The 21231-nt window shown below is 38.9% G+C and overlaps 1 protein-coding gene across 10 annotated transcripts in view; it reads left to right on the top strand.

Annotated features, from left to right (window-relative positions):
* Positions 1–21231, top strand: part of UTRN (utrophin) — a 367525-nt gene that overhangs the window by 58190 nt on the left and 288104 nt on the right. For all 10 annotated transcript variants that reach the window (XM_061991642.1, XM_061991648.1, XM_061991644.1 and 7 more), the window contains 5 exons: positions 12530–12622; positions 14039–14116; positions 15786–15878; positions 16748–16920; positions 20121–20236. In XM_061991642.1, the coding sequence (XP_061847626.1) occupies positions 12530–12622; positions 14039–14116; positions 15786–15878; positions 16748–16920; positions 20121–20236 (553 nt within the window). The remainder of the gene's footprint in view (positions 1–12529; positions 12623–14038; positions 14117–15785; positions 15879–16747; positions 16921–20120; positions 20237–21231) is intronic.

The following is a 21231-nucleotide window of genomic DNA, read 5'->3' on the forward strand; positions in this document are numbered from 1 at the left end:
CCTACTTAGATCTTGCATTTCCCTGCCAGAGAGTATGGTCAGATACTGTTTGCATTTGTAGTAATTCTGTAACTTCATGGCCCGTTAAACCAGGCAAAGCTATGAAAGCCACGTTAATGATTAAAGAGTCTCTTGTAACAGTACATCCTGCTGTCTACTGCATGTCCAATTCAAACTTGAGTATAGCTACTTTGCTATGACAAGATGCAGATTTATGAAGACTGGCATGTTCAGATTGCAAGGAAATTGTTAGTGTTAAGTAGAAATCACCTTATGTAGGAAAGTCTAGTTTCAACTGTACGTTGAAAATGTAAAGAGGTTGATTTCAGTCTTATTGAAGATTTTTGCATTTACCAAGTCATCTGGGTTGCTTAAAATGCCTTTCCTGTGAAGTAGATTGATTCAGCTGCTTAGTAGGATAGAGAGATTTTAGTGGCTGGGTAAATATGATGTGACTTAGATTGCAAAATGGTGAATGATGCATTTTGTGTGGAGTTACAAAGTTCACTCTAAGAATTTTACTTGTATTTCCATGTTAATTATATTGTAATTGCCTTTTACTACTTATTTGTTTAAGCAGCTGAGCCTCTATAAACTACTTTGGCATTCAAAAATCCTAAAATTGTGATTGCATAATATACTTAAAATTGCCAAACTTTTATGAAACTCTCTTGAACTGATTTAAACAAGGATCTAGAATGAGAACATATCTTTCTCTTGTTTCATCAGAGAACAGCTATATGTGTGAAACAGTGTCTTAAGTATGCTGCGAGTTACTTATCTGCTTTGGGCAGCTATTCAGTGAGATGTAAATTCTTGCTGTAGTTCATGGTACAGTAACTAGAGCTTGTACACATCATTTGAACTGTGCTAGAACAAAATACATCTTTCTTGCACATTTTTTTAAAAGAAGGTGCAAGCACATTTCAAGTGGGTTGAGTCTTAAGGTCAATGAGTGCACTCAGACAAGCCTCAGTGCTCACTGTAGAAATCTTTTACCTTCCACAGCCATACACGCTACAATTTGCAAGCCTGATGATTATGTAGTAAGGATATTTTATTAAAGAGAATAGTAATTGTTCCTAAGTTTTACCAAGCTTTAACCAATAGAGAAGTTTACATTAAAATAAATATTTATATAGAGCATCTGAAGGTATCTTTTATCACATTAAGCTATGTGATGTTTTTCCTTAGAGTATATTTTTTCCATTTCCCTGTCCAGTTTAACTTCGAGTCAGATTTAGCTGTTTCCCTGTGGTGTGGCTCAGCAATTAAGGCATCTAGTTGTATGAGTAGTTAAAATATGCTCTTTAAACTCTGTATAATTGTGTTTTCCTGTCCTTTTTTTCTATTCCTTTCTCCCTTTTCTTTTTCTCATTAGTATTTCTCAGTTCATAAGTATTAATGATATGTTTTCAGATCCTCTTTCTGCAGTGCAAGAGTACCATCTTCTGTGTTTATAGTCACTGCAAATAAAGGTAAATATCAGAAGTAGCTACTAGTTGAGTGCCTAACCTGAGTTTTTTGGTTAGATTATCCAGAGGATTTGACATTACCGTTACTATCTTAATAAAACCAGAGCTTTTATTGTGTCTTATGATAGCACTGAGAGTTCATTGCCGCTTTAAACTCAAGCAAACAATGTAAAACATCTAGTTGGTTTTCAGATAAAACTTGAACAGCGTAGAGAAGGGTCTTCAAGGACATGTCTGTGGCAGCAAGGACTGGGTTTCATAATCTGAGTAATTCTCTTAATATCTGGCACATAGTGATTACTGGAAAAAAAATCTGATTGTAGGGGAACTCTTGGCTAAAAGTAGAGTTTGAATTCAGGTACAGAAGATAGCTTGCCTGTTCCATTAACCATATGCCATTTTTTATATATAGCTGAAAAAGGAGTAAGAGATTTTCAATCAATGCTAGTTTTGACTTTTCCAGACTTTCAAATATTTTCAAGCTGTATCAGTTTGCGTGGCATATAAACAGGCCTGAGACTTCTGCATTGATCATACAGACCTCTAATAATTATGCAGCATAGTGGCTGAATACTTGCACTTGAAACTCTGGAAGGTTTCTCAAACTTGATAGGCATGTTGAGGGCTTCAGGAGTCTTGTGTCCTACTTTAGACTCTGTAAGTACATTTTTTTTTCTGTCCTATTTTTCTTTTACTTTCTGACCCTGTTTTCTTCCCTTCACTTACTATTACACCCTCTCATGTCAAAGCTTGCCTGCCCAGGAAATCCTGGTAAATCTGGAGTTTTGATCACCCTGCTTATTTTATTCTCACTTTGTCCCTTGGCTGTTTACCCAGGAAGACCCAGTTCTTTGTATTAAGGCTCCAGACTTGCTCTGTCTGTTCTTCCTTTCTGCTGCTCCCACTCTTCATCTCATCTTTACAGCCTTTGCATGATTTCATGCATATGTGGTTGGCCCTACTTTTGCGTCTTTCTCTAAGCAGTCCTAGCTTTGTCCTCTCTTCATCTCCTTGCAGGATATAAATCTTTATTGGCTTTCTTGTTTCCATTTTCCAAGGTGGTACTTCTCAAAGTGTGCTTTAGTTGGTTACTCTTATTCCCATATTCCTGAACTTGGCAGATGGGACCCACAGTCTGTGCAAGAAACTTGATGCCCCTTGACTCTTAATTTAGACTTATAGAGCCAGATCTGTCACAGCTTGTCAGAGCTTAGGACTGTTGCCCTAGAGGAAGTTCACAGATGCAGCATGGGCAAACTGAGGCTCTTACTTTTCCATGAAGAATTGTCTTGATTACATTTGGAAGTTTTCCCATAGATTTGGCAAAACCACTTTATTGGTAGGAAGATTGTGCTCTGCAAAAGGAACATAAACTCAAGAGATGTTTGTGGTATTCAGTGAAAATGACTCTGAATTTCCCCACCCCATCATAAGTCTTGGATATGGATGGCTGTTGAACAGAGCCAGCCCAGGGCATTGTTCCAAGGTGTCAGGAACTGCATGCAAAGCTCTTGCATGCCTGAGAGGTGTGCCTTCTTTCCCTTTTCTCATGTTACTCCCATCTTTCTTATCCAAGCTCTCAATTTCATCCTTATATACAGAAGCCTTATTCAGTCTTATTTCTGCATCTGTGGCATTCATGTTGCATATATTTCTGTGATGCTGATCTTTGAGATCCTGTGCTGGTGCCCTGACATCTGTATTAGCCAGCAGCTGTAGCAATGGCAGGGCTTGGAGCAGTGTGGGTAAAGCCAGATATCCTATGCTTTCACAGCATCTTAAGCTCTCCTACTCTGTGATCTTCCGAGTTGTGTTTCAGTTAAGAAATAAAGAGCAAAGAAGAGGCTGAAGTGCAGCTTGGGAGTGGACTGTCCTTCAGGGCTGAGCTCCACATTAGCTCTCAAAGGTAAATGCTTGTTGCAGTGGCTTCTCTGTATTTCTTCTTCCGGGCTCTGGGTCCTGGAAGGGCACCAAATAGAGATGAGAAGAGACAGATGGAAGGCAAACTAGTGAGCTGTACTTGAAGTGCTTTGTGATATGATGGCATTATATGGATCTAGTGACAGGACAAGAGGTAGTGGGATGAAGCTGGAATAAATGATCTCTAAATGTACCTTTCAACCTCTACCATTCTATGATCTTAAAATAAAAACAATCTCTTCCTAATTATACCAGGTATTAATTCATTTGCAAGCTGCAGTGTCTTATCTAAGTTTCTGGATAGTGTGCTGTACAGATATTTCTCTCCACTTTGCTCCTTAATTTTCTCCTAAGGGTTGTTTTTCCACATGAGTAAGTGTCAGCCCCTGTGCTTCTGGAGTCATATTGCTGCTCTACTGCTGACTCTTACAAAATGTGATAAATCTTTTTAAAGGCAAAAGTATTATCTATTCAAGGGAATTAATTTCACATGACCTAAGATACCTGAGGCCAAAGACATGTCAGAAGGGTTTTTTGGGGGAAGGAGAATTCTAGAGTTTAATGCATTAGTCATGCAAAAAGAGAAATCAAAAATATTGATTAGACTATTTTATCTGTCCAAGGAGACATCACATAAGATGGTCTGTAGACCTTTTTCCAGTACAGTTTGTGTGGTGCAAGCAAGGGAAAACTTGATGTCTGGTAAAATATTCTCCAGTCTAATTTCATCTGCTGTTTTCCACTACTGAAATAAACTGTGAAGTATAACTTCACTCAAAGATAGCCAGATTTGTCCTTAACTTGAGGAATAACCTAGATGGAAAGGAATTATCCTTTATATGAAGCGGTCTTGAGAGATTAATTTTTTAGTCCACCTTTTTTTCTTAAGTGGAAAATCCCTTTTAGTCCCTACTTCTGAGAACAGGTTAAATAGGATGTTCAATAATCAAGACACTGGAAAAGAAAACTTACCTTCCTAAATAAATTCTAAGATATTGTAAGGATGACTGCAGCATAAAAGCAGTAATATATAGCAGTTCATGATCTCTTCCAGATTTAGCTACATGAGAATTGCCAATTTTCTGCACTTGTTTCAACTGCTGTTGTTTTCTGCTCCAAGAACAGGGTGCTGGCAGTATCTCCCTTGCTGGACTTCAAAGCTTGGTATAGAAATGTAGACTGTAATTACCGATGATTTTGGTAATGCTCTGGGCTTTGGGATAGAGTCTGACTCTGATTCATGGTCTTGCTTATCTTCCCAGTTGTTGGGGTGTTTGTGTATTTGTTTGCATGACCTTCTCAGGCACTAGAGCTGAAACTGGTAGAGGTACTGAAGCAAATATGTCCCTTTACCTATTAATGGCTAATGAGAACAATAGTCAACCTGCTCAGCAGAAGTTTTTTTAAGGAGCTAAATTACAATCTGAACTGAGATGGCTTAAAAATACCAAACATCTTCCAGCGTTGCAGGAGAAATAGCTGTCTGATAAGTATGGTCACATCTGCTTCTGTTGCTAATATGTAATGAAGCTTAATTGCAAGCTGAGGTTAACACTACTACATTAAACATTATTATAATGTAAACTTATGTAAATGCATTAATAGATACAGTGGGGATAAAAAACCCTGCGGTGTTGCTGATGCTTTGTGTGTGTTTTGCTGCCTTGCTATGTGTAATATTTGCTTCTATATGTTTTCCCTCCTATCATATTGTCAGTCTGTTTCAGATGTTCTGTGGATTGAGCTTATCGTTAGCTTCACCTTTGCTCCTAAAGTCATATTTGTCATCTAGTAGAATGAAACTTTCCAGCATATCTCAGTTTTACCCTCCCCTGCTGTTAATCTGAAGTTTTTAATAGCTATTGAGTTGCTTGTAACTATTTTATTTTTAAGCACCTGTATTGATGTTTAATTGGTCTATAAGATGTTTTCATTATGTGATTGTAACTATTTTTTACTTGTTATTTGAATTCATAGTTTTGGTAGTAGTGTTGTATAGAGATGCCACAACTACTTTTTGGGCATATTCAACATAGAGTATACTCAGCTAAGATACTACCTATGCTGTGACAGATGTATTTATGTATGCTGTCCTATAACTCTTGCATGTCAGTGGAAGGAGAATGGAAAAGTGTCATGTTTTAATAAAAATACTTCTGTAAACAATCACTATGGTCTTAAATTAGCATTTGGCAATTTTATTTGTTGACATGGTTGTTTACTTTTTGCAGTGACCTTTTTGCTTTTGGATCTGTTTCCCACATTGAGTTCCCATGTACTGGCCTCATGATGTTAGCAGTGAATTAAAGAAGTTTTAGTCCTGACTGGCAATTTCCAGGCATCAGCAGCACTTGGCATAGTTCTTACTCTATATTGGTTATGATGAAATGGAGTTGTTCTTGTGTTGCTTGTAATTGAGTTTAAACTAATGATTTCCCTAGGAATATGTTTGAATGTTATGAATGGTTAATGTTCCAGTTTAAGTGCCCAACCTATTCAAAATTTCCCCTTTCATAAGAAAAAAAAGAAGATATCTTTGCAGCTCTGCTATTTTGATGTATTAACTGAGCATCTTATTAAAAGCAGTCATCTACCGGTTAAGTAACAAAAGCCAGCTCTGATCTTTATATAAAAGACACTGGAGAATCAGAAGAATCTGATGGAAAAATCAAGATGTAGTTTCTTATATACTTTCAGAATGTTTTGGTGTTTCCAAGGTGGAAGATGATCTAAATGGCAATTAGGGCTTTTCCCAGCCTTGCTCTGAGTAGTCAGAACTAGTCTGCTGCATTCCCGCTGTGGCTGGTGAAGGTCATATGTATGCTTTTACAATATGTTACTTGCCTGGTGACAGCCAGTGTTGCATTACTGTGAAACTGAGAGGACTTTTCATCCTGATTTTAATGTTGTCACTAGGAGTCCTGAGTCAGTATCCCTGTGAAGGATATAAAATAGAGGTAACTTATCTCTTACTGTCAAATATCTTTGGCATTCATTTATTGGAAAAGAGTTAGGTTTAATAATGTACCTTCAATAACTATTGATTTAAAGAATGTTTAAATTTTCTGCTGTAGGTGACTGACATAAGAGGAAACCGCATGTTTCTAGTAAACAGATGAATATCAAAGCTTCTTTAATGTCTAAGTTTGTGTATGACTTAGTGTTTAGGAACAATACACAAGAGCATAAATTGCTATGTTAAAATAATAAATAATACCTTGTGTTAAAGAAAGGCTTTGAGAGCTCATGACTGCATTTAGTTCTCTAACTTGGCTGCATTTGATACAGTTCCCCATTAGTAATAAAGGGACAGTTAATGTTTTACTGTAAAATATATTCAAGCAAGATTGATGCCTTGCAGCTGTGTATGACTTCAGTAGAACAAACTGTAAATGTTATTGGCTGGCCTCTACTGTTCATAGCATTGGATGATTCTCAAAAAAAAAAAATCTGGTCCAGATTTTGTTTGTATCTTTCTCTATTTCCTGGGAATGCTTTCTGGCAAAGAGAAGGGATAATTTCTGCACAGTCATGTTGGCTGGCCTGGATGACCCTTCTTTGCAAGTAATCCTAGATGCACATAAGGAAGTGAGTCACCCTCTTAAACCTGATCCAGGTATAGGGGCTGAAAGACAGCCAACAGGCATTGAAGGTAGCTGCTGCTGCTGTGAGGTCACTGAACACTGCATGCGGGCTGGCCTTCCCAAGTGCTGCCTGTCTCACTGGAACATGCAAAGCCGATGTACTGACTGTAATGACTGATCTTGCTATGTACAGCTAGCATCTGGTCTCCAACCCAAAGATCATTCTGAAACCACTGCTGTCCTCTGAGATGTCCACAGCAGAAAATACTTTTTCTTTTGATTCATGTGAAAGTTCTTTGTCTTTTCTCTGTCCTCATGTTAGCACAAAGGCTGACACCAAATCTTTGTTGAAATAAATGTAGTGTGGTGGATTAGGTCTGGTTCTGATCCTTGTGTATAAGCCCTGCAGTGGATAAGAAATGCAAAGTTTATAGAAGCCTAAGCCGGGTTAGCCCCAGGTTGCACACTGACACCAGTTTTTATTTCTCTACTTTCTCTTGCTTTGCCTTGCTTTCTCTTGCTTCTTCTCTCTTCCACTTTCCCTCATGCCAGCTCTTGTTGAAGTGAATCAGCTCCTTTCCTGCTGTCAGTGCCAGTTTGAAGAGAAGTCTGTTAATGATGTTCTTTTGTCTGTTTTATCAAGCACTTGTCTCTACTACAGCAACTCTGTGTGACCAGCTCTGCTGGCAAAGTCCCCTCGGACAGGCTGGGGGAAAGAGGTTTCTGCCAGAGTTTTTTTTGCTGTTGCAGCAATCATAACCAAAGCTGAGAAACTACCTTCTGTCAACTGATAAAAGTGTTCAGTGAGAATGTTTTACACCCTGAGCTGGCACAGTTTTCCTGGTATGCAATGTGTCCCTGTGTGTCCTTTATGCTATCTTTGTAGTATAAACTGGACTCTATTTTGTCTTTGAGAAAGGACCCATTATCTGCCTTGTATTTGTACAGTGCTTAGCACAATGTAGACTGTTCCTTAAGTACTTACCAATGCAACCATGACTAGCCATTTGCCCTTGCTGAAGGGCTCAGTGTAGTTCATCACTGTCACTCTTACAGGGCAAATACTTAAATTTCTTCATCCATTATATTCAGTGATGGACTGCTGTTCCTTATGAGGCGCTGGCAGAGGGTGAACTACTTTGTGTAGTCTTTGAAGTGTGTAGAAAGTAAAACATTGTTGATTTCAGGGAAAAAAAGACATTTAGATTGTCTTAGTGTATTGTGTACAAGGCAGGACTCTCCAGAGATATGTATGCTTTTTATATACTGAAGATATGTATATTTCTTTGTATGCATATATGTCTGAGTATAGCCTTTCTTTTTAAGGGGGCCAGATTGCATTCTGGACTTTAGAAATGAGCAGTACAGGTGTGGGCAGGGATAGTGATGGAAGCAATCTGCAGAGCCCTGTACCTTGCCCTGTAGGGTGAGAGGCCTTCTGTCCCCTCTCAGAGCCTTAGCTCCTACTCAAGCCCTCCAGTGTGCCTCAGCACAGTGCTGGTCCTAGGGCCACTTGTTCCACCTGTGTGTGGCTTGGGGCAGGACCATCTCCATGGGCCCTTCAAATAGCCTGTGGTGGGAGTCAAGGTGGTGGGTCTGAGCCAGGGCTCGGAGTGCTCTTGACCCTGCTGGAACTTGGTTTGGATTAGGTGGCTCTTGTTAGAAGAACAGGTCCAGCCTTAGTAGTCATGTGTTGTGGTTCCTAGATTGCCCCTACAGTCTCCTGCTGTTGGCTAAGTGGCAGGTCCACGTGCAAAGAGATGGGGCTCTGCAAGTCTTTTCTCACAAGGAAAAGGTGACAGCAGCCTGGCCTGTCTCTGGGATGACCTGTGCCTGGTGTAGGAGGATGTGTGTAGCTGTTACACCAACATTGCAACCCAGAGCTTATCCCTGTCTTCTCTTGGGAAATGGATGTGAGGCCATCCTTTGGGCTCCCACTTTATATTTTTCTCCTCTTTTCTAAGCTTAATAAAGTTTGAGTCACACAGCTATCAGAAGCTGGAATATATAGCTGTTCTGTCTGGAAAACAAAAGTAAAAAAACTTCCTGAAACACAGTGCATTACTGTCTAACTGCACCCCAGGAAACCCAGGCACCATCCAGCTGCACTGTGTGCTGGAGGACAAGAGTGGTGATGTTCCTGATTGCAGACCATGTTTCTTCTCAGAGTGCAGAAACGAAGGAAAATGCATGGGTGGGAGGAGGCAGTGTGAGCAGAGGGAGGGTACAGCACATGCTGTATCTCGGTTCCCATTGCAACAGCAGTGCTATGGGCTGGCTCTGTGCCCAGATGGGACAGCTGGGACTGCTTGGGTGGCTGCTGCCACCAGGTGCCTGCATGTCCCTCAGGTGGGTGTGGGAAGCTGGAGGAGCAGGTTGCCAACCTTCGTGACAGGTGTGGAGGCGAGGCTGGGCCTGGCAGAGCGTGTACTGCAGCCTTTTTTTAGCCAACTTCAATCACCCTACACTTGTAGAGTGAGCTGACTTCATTCCCACTGATAGCATTTTGCTGGACTTCACTAAATACATAGACTTTACATGTTGATGTGTCTCTGTTTTGAGGATAGTAGATTCTTTAATAAACCAGCAAGGGAGTAGCTTTAGATAATTTCATATCCATCTGCTGACTCTTTAAACTGACAGCAAGATATAGTGCTCTGATGGCTGGTGAAATGGATAAAACATTCTTCTGAGAAAGCAGATTTGAATTATTTCTACCATCACAGCAGCATGGGCTGGAGTGTACCATGACCTGCTGAAATGAATAACTGGAAGCAGGAAGTCATTCAGCTTGCTTTCATGCATCTGAACTGAAGGGATGGGAAATGAAGAAAGAAGACTGTATGCCCTTGATGCCCATGTTGAGATATATTAAATGAGGCATCTTTCTACTTTTTCAGCAGATCTGAGTCCTTTTTTGACTTCTGGACCTAGGGCAACAAATGTACAGCTATAGCATTCACAGTTTTTGTGTTATTAGTCTGTTGCATGTGATTTTAATGATACAGTTTCACTTCTGTGAGGTCTTTGGCACTATCTTCCACAAAATCCTTGTTAAACTGGAGAGATATCGTTTTGAATTAATGAACTTCGATGGGTAAGGAATTGGCTGGATAGCTATATCTATAGAGTTGTGGTCAACTGCTCAGTGTTCAGATAGAGATCAGTAATAAGTTGTGTCCCTGAGGAGTCCAATACTGTGAGCTGTACTGTTCACATATATCATGGATAAAGATATTGATAGATTGGAATATGATCTGTGCAGCTTTGCAGATAACACCACGTTGACCAGTGTGGTTGTTCTGCAAGAGGGAAAGAATGCTGTCCAGAAAGACCTTGAGAGACTTGAGTGAGCCAGTGTGAACCTCATGAAGTTCAGCAAGGGCAAGTACAAGGTCCTGTACCTGTGTTGGGGCAATGCACAACTTTAGTACACACTGATGGGCAAATGGATTGAGGATAGCCTTGCAGAGAAGCACTTGAGGATAACAGTGGATAAAAAATTATACATGAGATGGCAATATGTGCTGGCAGGACAGAAAGCCAACCTTATCCTGGGCTGTTGCACCAAAAGAGGCATGGCCAGAAGGTCATGGGAGGTGATTATCTCCTTCTATTCCACTCTCACAAGACCCTCACACTTCAATGACTAACAGGTTTTCTGCTTTCACAACAAGCCTTTGAGTCATATTGCATTAACTGAGATCTAGTAGCTCCTTCTGTCTGCTCTTCTGGACACAAGAAAAATTTCCTTATGCCTATACCAACCTACTTCTAGTATTTTCCATGTGGTGATGCAAACCAAATATAAACCAAATTTTGCTGATGGTACCTGCTGGGTACCTGCTCTGTGGATCCTCTCCTCCCATTATATGCAAACTGCACAAGAGGCTTCCCTGTATCTTCTCTTAAGAGTTTGTTTGCTTGTTCCAGCATGCTTTAAAGACTTGGTTAAGTTTCTACACATTAGCAAAGCATCTGAGTCATCTGTGCAAAGTGCATGTGCTAGGAGGAAAGCCTTGTCACTTACAGTGCTAGGAAGGGCACTGGCAGTATGTAATGCCAGAATGTTATAAAATGCTGATATTTCACAAGTGTTCCTTTTTGGTATGGTCTGACAGCTATGTAGCTCTATCCCCTTTACCCAAATATATGTCAGCATGTGTATATACACACATTTTTAAGCATGACTTGTGAAAGCAATTGCATAATAAACTTGTCAGAAATTCATTGCAAAACTAATATCCAGTACTGATGTGAGTATCTGTGTAGTTTAAGAAGTGACCTTAGTTCTAAGATAATTCTTGCTGCTGGTAGTTTAGTTGGTATGTTTCTATACAGGAGAGGGAAATATGTCTCTAACTATTCAACTGATTTGTGAATAGTTTTGGTAGTAACAGGTCTAATTAAAGTATACATTTAAATAAAAAACCCTAGAATTTGGGGGGGTGGGGAATGCCAGAAAATGAGGTTCAGTGGCTAGTTCAGCTATCTTTTTGTGATTTGTTAGCATTTGGCAATAACTAGCAGCTCTCAAGGCAGAAGGAGGTAAGTTGAAGATGGAGATCTATGTCAGATAACTTGTATTGCATAATATGGGCCTTTGACAGCCTTCTTTCTGAAGAATAGTGTTATAAAGCCAAGGTGATAGAAAAAGGCAGTATTAGAGCTTAATGTACTTATTGAAAAAAAAATTTTACTCTTAAATTGGTACTTGAAAAGGGACATTGAATGCAGTAGCTTAATTGACCTCCTGGCAGCCAGGTAGATAAGTATTACAAAGCAAATGCACTTAGTTTCTGGCTGCCTGCATCATCTACTTTTGTCCTGTAACACTTTCTCATGTTAACTTTCTTAGTGTCCAAGAAGAAATGAGAGTAAAAGGGAGTGTAGAGAAAGTTAACATTGTTCTGCTGTCATGTAACATCAATCTTGTAGAAGATCACTCCACCCCCAAAGAAAATGAATGTTAGAAATGCATGATTTAGAGTAACTCTTAGTTTCACATTTTGCTTCTTTTTCCAGGAAAAAGAAAATGATTGTTTCAGTATATATTACACCTTTTGATCTACTAATCTGTGTAGAAGCAGCAGCTCCTTACCCAGCACTCAGTTCAGGTCCTTTTTTTGGCTTTTTTTTAAATAATCTGAGAGAATTTGTCCCAATATGTACTTTCTAAAAAGCCCTGATTTCTTCCTCCTTTAGATGAAGACAGACCAAGGCATTCTTTCTCAAATGACTCCTCAAACTTGCCAAGTTTTGTTCGTTGCTATCTTTGCATGTTAACACATATACCCTAATGTGAGCCAGACTTATTCAGTTTTTTGAAATTAAGCTGCTGATACAGAGAGCCGTAGAGGGAAAGAAAAATGCTGAAGGAGGGAAGGATGCCTTCCTGATTGCTGTCCTAGCCCCTTAGCTTCTGTTAATCATGTTTAATTCTAAATAAGAGTCAAGTGAAAGATAGAAAGAAACAAGTGTCTTTCTCAAGAAGGTTTTACTTGAGTACTTTCAACTTGTTTTTATTACTGCTTTTTTTTTACTTTGCAGAGTGGGAAGCCCCCAGTTAAGGATATGTTCACAGATCTGAAGGATGGAAGGAAGCTTTTGGACCTTTTAGAGGGTCTGACAGGGAAAACTCTGGTAAGAGAAATGTATGAGTCATATTCTTCCAATGTATTGGAAAAAACCTCAAACCAAGCACACAAACCACAAGCTGTGTGACATGCAGTTAAAAAAAAAATAATGTGTAAACTAATTTTGCTTGTAATATGTACTTGCTCTCTACAGTTCCAGTGAAATTCCCATGAACTCCACTCATCCGATGTAGGGTCAGGCTGAAGTTAGCTGTGTGACCCTCTTGAGGATTAACACTTTGTTTAACAAAGCACATAAAGCTGGTGGTATCACTCACATAGTGTATATCATTGATAGATCTTTTGAAGATCAGCTTCTGGGTAATCTGGAAGAGTGGGCTTTAGCTGGATAGCTGTGGACTTTTCCAAATAAGCTCATGAAAGGTCCTTTAAAAAAGAAGAACAAACAAAAACACCAGCTAGTAGGCAACAGAAAAATCTGCATCTCTATTGAAAGATCCTTTATGAGCTACTGGTAGGAGAGAATCAAAGAAAGACTCAAGTTCTCTTTGGGAAAGTCTGTGTGGGGTTGAAAACTCTTCTGCTAACATTGATGCCTGTTCAGAAAGACACATGACCATGGTGAAACCTATGCCACCCCTTGGGGTTAAATTCTTGATTTCACTATTTAGTATAATCTCAAGAGGTGCTTGTTTAACTTATGAGGAACTTTCAGCCATTTGTAATTTCACCTTGCATCTGTTTAAAAAATAAGATAGACTTGCAATTTCAGTAGTACTTCTAATGATTTATTGTTTCATTTGAAGTATATTGAGGATAATCTAAGATTTTTTTTTTTTGTTGCTGATTTTGTTGATTACTGAGTTCCAAGTTGAGCTCCATACTCTTGCAGTATGATCATGTTCTTCCACAGGAGTTATATTACAGTGATTAAAAGCAAATGGAGTGGCAGATATTGTCAAGAGCTACAGTAGCTTTTATTGCCCCTTACCTCCTGCCCCAGTATTGAAAGGAAGGGAAAGTCAGGAAGTGTAACTTCTTCCCAGTATGCAAAGATTTACCAGGCTTTTGGTGCCAGAAAAACAAATTGCTGCTTGTTCCCTCTTGGGAGCCAAAAAATTTCAACTACTCTGGCAAACATTCAAAACCTCAGATTTTCTCCGAGAACTCCCACTTTGCTATTTTATTGCCAGTTTACAATTCTGCAGATGCTGGGAATAAAAATTCTGGACTTAACAAAGATGAACTGAAACACATTTTGAATCCAAGGCTTGTCTTGTGACTTGAATTGAGGAATAATGTTCTGGCTGGTTTTCATTTTGAAATTGTTGTAGATGATCTTATCTCACTTTTGCTTTACTGAACTTTCTTCAGACTTCAACTTCTTAAGACAAATTTCCTACTTGCTCTGTCACTTATTTTGTTAGGTCTGTCAAGTTAATTCTAATCTCTTTATTTTCAGCCTAAAGAACGAGGTTCCACACGAGTACATGCCTTAAATAATGTCAACAGGGTACTGCAAGTCTTGCATCAGAACAATGTGAGCATGTTTTTCCACAAATTTTTTATAGCCTCCTTAATTTATTTCTGTGTGTAAATGAATTAAATGTAGAGAATAAATGGATTTACCTAAAATAGGAATTCGGTGAGATGGAAAAGCTGTTCTCAATTTTTCATATCTGATACAAAATTAGAGTGTCTGGGAATTCTGTTAAGGCTTAAAAGGCTAACTTAATCGTATTACCAAAACCGTATTTTCTTGATGTGTTCAGTTCTCAAAACTTAGGTGACTTGAAGCTCTAATATGCATAGCTCAGGAACCTGGTGTGACAAAAAACTTAAAAAAAAAGTTCTGGTGAGGATGCATAAGTTGTCACACCCTTACAGATCTTTACACAAGTTTTGTGACCTGCTCTCAAAATCCAGGAGTATCTTTCCATTAACATCTGTCAACTGCTGATTTTCCTATGGAAAGTTTCTAATGTGAAGCTTTGGTAACTAATTAGAAGAACAAACTTCAATCCTCTTAAGGAAAAAAATGAGAGTAATTAAGTTTACCTTTGCTTTTTTTCACTACCTGGAAGCCAGTAGTTCTGTAGTAAAGTGATCTTATTTTTCCTCTAAAGAACAATTCCTGATAAGCATACTCTCCTTAGTTAAAATTTCTATTTGTGAACATCAGGGCACTAAAATATCTTAAGAACATTCTGGCAATGAAGTACATCTAATGCAAAAAAGTGCTGACATTTATGTAAACTACTGATTGGAGAGTCATGTGAAAATGCTGTAAAATACTGTTATTTCACCTCTATGTTTGTGGACTAGTGTCATATTTCTAGGAAGTAGCTGAAGCTAGTTGATGAGTTTGGCTTTTTGTTCTTTAAAGTACTGTAAATACTGAGTAACTTTTTTCTAAGGCTAAGTAATGTACATTATGAGCTTGAAATAGATTTCTTTTATGAAGTTAATAAATAATATTGAATTGCAGTAATTAATTACTTCTTGCCTAAGCTGGGAGTATCTGAGTTTTTAGAAGTAAACAGATGGTGTTAGTTAGCTGAAGGTTAAAGTCATGTACATGATTTATAACTACTGCTTAACTTCATTAGAAAATGTGTATGTTTCTTAAGATGAAGGCAAAAAGCATCAACTGAAAAGCAATTGCATTCTGTTGCCTGAGTTTGTGGGCTATACAATATTCATAACTTTTGAAATACTTTATTATTTGTAATTACCTTTTACCTTACCTTGCGATATATACAAATGATTATTTATTATTGTTAAATGTTTTTATATGTTGCAAGGGTCAGACAAGCCTAGAGTGTAGATAGATGTTGAAGTGATCCTGTGAACCTCATCTACCCGATGAGCAAAATGGTTCTAAGCAATGAATTTCAGCTCTTATGATTTGTGGACCAAGTTTTTAATAATTTTAAAAATCCACTGGAAACAATTCCATGTAGCCAATATCAGTTTACTCCCATTTGTACTGATTGTCTACTGTCAGCTTTCTCTTATTATCTTTACCTGTCTTGATAGTCCACTCACTAGGATAGTGGATTACTAACTGCATCCTGCACAACACTGGTTTGGTTCAGAATTATTAAAACATAAAAATGCAAAAATAAATGTGTAGAGTATTTTCTTGGATAGATTGTGACTTGAAACTATGTTAAGTGTTTAATATAGAGTTGATCCAACCTCTCCAGGTGGAGTTGGTGAATATCGGAGGAACTGACATCGTTGACGGAAATCACAAGCTGACCCTGGGGTTGCTGTGGAGCATTATCTTGCACTGGCAGGTGAGAGGCTGCTGTGTGTCCTCTTTTCCAGGAATCGTGTGCATCCATCTGCTGGGATTCTTACAAACCTTCCTGAGGTTTTGGTGGTGGAAAATACTGTTTCTATTTTGGACTGATAAGTAAAGGCAGGCCAGTGTTTGGTTTCTGAACTCTGTTGGCTGCCACCCTTGATACATATTCTTGTATGTGCTCAACCTCTCAGTTTATTTCCTGCTGGTGTCAATTGCAGAGAGGCTTTTCGGGCTGAAGCATTGTATTTATATTCTTTCCTCAAAGTTCTTCCTTTTATGCACTTCTGTTGGCAGGTGGTTTATTGCCATCTAAATAACTGTGTTGGGCTTGCATCTGATACGCTGCTCTGTATGTTTGTTTCTCAGTCTCATAGATTGAATTGCTCCTGCTTTTAGCCAGGTACCTGGAAGGATCACCAAATTCACTTGAAAGGACTTTGGCAGATGCTTATGCGTATTATGCAAACAGCAAACTACTTTTGTTGTCTAAGCAGATATCTTCTTGAAGAAAACCTGTGCCAAGTGGTATTTTTTGGTTTTGCTTACTGATGGAAGTGCAACACAAGGCAATGAGAAATAGTATACTCCATGCCTAGTTTAGGCAGAACAGAGGAGAGAGGAGGATCATAATATTGAGTGGTGTGTCATTATTACATGAAGTGTTACTGGTTCTTGTAATCAGCTGAGTGCAAAGATGGCCTAAAGACTCCTATCCCCGAATTTCACGTGAGGAGTTATTTTGATTCTTAGCTTTTCATGACAAAGACCCTTCCATTATTTGCAAAACAGTTTGGTTCAAAGGTTTTATAAGCTGATGTTGAGCATGTCTGTAAGGATGTATTTGTTGCTGCATTGCAGGTGAAGGATGTTATGAAGAACATCATGTCAGACTTGCAGCAGACTAACAGTGAGAAGATCCTGCTGAGTTGGGTTCGGCAGTCCACGAGACCCTACAGTCAGGTCAATGTTCTGAACTTCACTACAAGCTGGACAGATGGACTTGCCTTTAATGCTGTCATCCACAGACACAAGTAAGTAGCAAACAGGTTATCTTAGACCAAGTGAAGTAAGCTTGAGTATTTGACAGCTTCTAGCCTGTTTTGGTGGTGCATTTTTCTGGGGGGGTTTGTTGTGGTAACTATCAGAGAAGGAGCATTGCCACTGCCTTTGGAAGTATGGAGCTAAGGCAGAAGTGGAACAGTCAGTTCTTGCACGTGCATGCATGTTTGCTAAATGGTTTTACATCCCATTTAGTATGTATTATACAGCAAATATGCTGAATGGGAGACACTGACCACCTCCTTCCCTGTACTTCATTTTTCCTGTCCTCCCTCCTCTGCAAAGGGAAATTTCTTCAGTTGGACTTCGCCATATCATTTTGGTGCGAAGATCCTGAAACTTCAAACCAAAGGGATAAAAGACAGACTGTATCCAAAAACTAAGTAAAATGTATCTTGCTTAGAAGACCTACTTAAGCAGATATTTTAGAACTGTTTAGCAGAAGAATCAAAGAGTAACAGAGTACTTTGGGTATCTGTAGAATATGCATTAGTTTGTTCATTACTCTTTGTAAGGAATGGTGTTAAAGCTTCTTTGCATAGATATTTTGTGTTCTTTCTGATTTTTTGGAGAACATGGTAATGAGATGATGATAACTTCTAGAGTTTAACCAGTCCTCCTGGCCACCAGATGTCTGGCATGGCAAATGCTTTACAAATACCCAGAATATTTACACCCAATAGATGCAAAGTGTTCACGAGAGGAAACGTTCACTTTGAGCCTGTTGATCTCTGTTCTTAAGTGCCCATTTGGCCTGTGATGGCTGAAATAACAGGCTTTGTCACAGATTTGCTGGCTTCAGGATCAGTCTGTCTAGACACATCTGTGTATGTTGTAGGCTAGAGCTAGATTGTGTTCAGCCTGCATAGATGTGTGGGAAGAACCTACACTGCACTGAGGGCTCCTGAAAGTTTGAAATGACTGCTCTACAAGGGCGGAGCAATGTTAGCAAAGGTCTTCCTGGAGTTCTACCAGAACTATTACCAAGTCTCTTGTCTGTACTGGTGGTTTTTATACCAGTGTAATTGCCTACAGTAGCATAGCTCTGCTGCTGTGTATGTGAAGCTTTGTGATGTCTAAAGCTGGCAACTGTCTAAGTGAGACCTAGGTGTGACCAGAGGGAAGCAGAGAGAAAGGCAGCAAAAGTGGCTTCAGGCTGGTTCTTCTCCTTATGCATTGTGATTATGAGCTTTGCTTTTGTGGGATCTGAAGTCTGAGTTGTGCCTTTTCCAGAGTACTTAAGTAGCAAAAGTATCTGCTGGAAACTAACTGGGCAACTGTACGTTCCTCTGTATTCCTAAAATTTCTCAGTTACCTGGCTCTGCTGATCTCTGAGCCTTTTATTCCCTCTTCCTGGGAGCCTGGCAGCTGCCAGTGCATCAGAATTCAGCTTTGCTGGCCCTCAGCACCAGTCTATTAGCCAGGGAAGCACCATTTTCTTCACACTTCTGAGAAGTCTTAAGCTCAGTTTAAATTTACTTTGACTTAGCCTTAACTAGCCCTTGTAAGGAACAAGGGTATTGGGGCAGGTTGCAGAAATGGAAAGACATCAAAGCTACGTAGCGTACCCAAACAGTTGTGCTTCCTTGCCTGAGGGGTGTTTGCAATAATCCTTTTCTCAGATTAGCTTAATATGACATTTAATGGGACCTAAAAAAATCCCCTATATTAAGATGTTGAGTAGCTCACTTTTTAGTATGTATCAACAGTTGTTAGCAGGGCTACCTCTTCATAATATCTGGTAACTTTGTAACGCAGTACTGCAGAAAATTGAGGTAATAGGGCGTTTAACATTATATTGTGCTAGTCTCTTTCATGTCCTAATATTAGCTTAGTTCCTCTCAGATTAGAATTCTGCTCTTTGGTACAAATTTTTTTGCTCATAGTTAAATACCTGGATTGCGTTTTAATAAAATTGGTGGTGTTATGGTAGTATACTGGTAGTGCATATACAATATACTTATTGTAATGTATTTTTCAAAGAAAGCAGCTTTGCTTTATGTGACTGTGGTTATTCTTGTTGCTTCTTCCATGGAGATACAGTATTCCAGTAGCTTCTATCAATAACTTTGCATATCTCTGTTCCCTGCTCACCCCACCTACTCAGGACTTTTTACATCTCAGACCCTGCTAGCTTACAGCCTTTCTGTTTCACAAAGTGAAATGACTTGACAGATGTTAAAAGGATTCTTTCAAGTCAATTTACAACCGAGCTAAGTATTAAAAGAGTTAAAGGCAAGCTCATCTCTTCTTCCCCAAATTCTATAAAGCACAGAATCAATAGCAGTGTTTTAATGAGGAGCTACTATTACAGGGGAATGGAAAGTATTTTAATGTCTCTGTGGCCTTGCAGCTGTGCTGCTGCTGTACTAGACTGATCACGCCCTGTGGTATAGGTACCAGTAGGAGGGGACTCTGACCCCCACTTCTGCTCTGTGCTCTGCTTTTTCCCCTTGAGACCTGCTGGTATGTTTTGGATTAGCAGCTGGTATGGAGATTTGGTTTGGTTAATGTTGTTGTGAGATGAAGGCTGTTGGCACTGCAAATTGATCAGCTTCTTGATCTGATTCACATTACAGCCCTTAGCATTTATCATGGAGTGGTTTCCTTATATGTATTTTTTTTTTTTTTTTTAATGAGAGGAAAAAGGTCATAGGCAGGATGAACAAACAAGGGTGGTGATGACGGCTGCTCCTGGCTGTGATGATCTGGAGTGATCACTGAACCATGACACAAGTTTGGAATGAGACTCTCTAGGAACATTGACTCCTGATTACCCAGCAGTGTGACCTAGAAAGCATGTAGTAATAGTAGTGCTGTGAAATAAACAGTTGAAGAAAACTAGTTCTGGAATAAATTTTAAACATAGACTTGATGTTCCTATTAGCAATCTCCTGTTCCTATTTAATCTCCTGTTGCAGTCAATGAGTGCATGTTTATAGAATATACAGAATGGCAAGTGGATGTTGCTGTGGACATGCAGTCAGTTAATTATTTATGATTGCCAGATTCTCAAAAGAAAACATATATTTGTAAATTTCTATATATGAAATTTGATTTATATCTTGTATGTTACTTAGCTACCCTCACAACTTTGTGTTCTTCATGGTATGGAATTTTTTCTTTGGGTATAATTCACTGCTTTCTTTTCTATTTTTTTCTTTATTTCTAGACCTGAGCTTTTCAGCTGGGATAAAGTTATAAAGATGTCCCCAGTTGAGAGACTGGAACATGCTTTCAGCGTAGCCAAGAACCACTTGAGCATTGAGAAACTGTTGGATCCTGAAGGTAGTATATAGATTTGGGTTTTTTTTTTTTGCTTTTCTAGAAGCCATTTTGAGCTCTCTTGGAAGAAATTGATTCTGTTGACATTTACTGTTAATACAAACTCCAGCAGTTTTGTGCAGTGATGTTTAAACCCTTCAAATTTGTTTTAAAAGTGTAACTTGTAGAGTAAGGATGTGTCTCTGTGTGCATATGCTTTGGCTTGTTGAATGTTAAGGTTCAGATTGACCATCCAGAGACAATATGCAGAAGGTGAAATTGGCACCCTGGTTTGTTTTATTTTAAGTAGGAGTTCTGCCAAATGAGTCTACTTTTCAAGTAGACTATTATGTAGAATGGGATATCTTAAGAGCTCTTGATCTTTTGTTCTTTATACATACTCTCAGTAGCTGTAGCTGCCAGTGCTGTGAGTACTTACTATATAGGAGGACTTACCAGGAAACCTTTACATTTCCTTTTTAAAAACCTGAACTATCTGCTTTTGAAGTGAGCATCCAAAGGTTCGTTCTGTAAGACAAGCTCTCAAACTTTCTAGATTCAAGCACCATGTTTTGTTAAAAAAAAGGAAATATTAACTGAATGGGTAGGACTCCTAAACCAAGAGATAAGTGAACCTGAGTCAGTGAAACTCTTTCCACATGAGAAATAAGAAAATGAACTGACCAATGCTGGGAGTGGTGATAGAGCCTAAGGGGAAATGTTTGTGGGATACTGTCTCTGAAATGCATTTCTGCTTAGGAGAGGCTACAGAATAATTTTCCTCAAAGAGTTTGTATTCCTTAGATACTTTGTGTTTGGGCTCTTCACAATAAAAACCATGATCTTTAAGTCCTTTCCAAATGTAGAAAATTGTTTTTTTCTTTTTTCCTTCCTTCACAGTGCTTTCATCATATGTCAAACCTGGTCTTTTAACATAAAACTTAATAAAGACTACTTAACAGGAGAATGATTTATATTGTATGTAAAATCTTAACCATATCCTAAGTAATGATTTACAA

Source organism: Colius striatus, chromosome 2 (assembly GCF_028858725.1).
Source record: "Colius striatus isolate bColStr4 chromosome 2, bColStr4.1.hap1, whole genome shotgun sequence".
Lineage (NCBI taxonomy): Eukaryota > Metazoa > Chordata > Aves > Coliiformes > Coliidae > Colius > Colius striatus.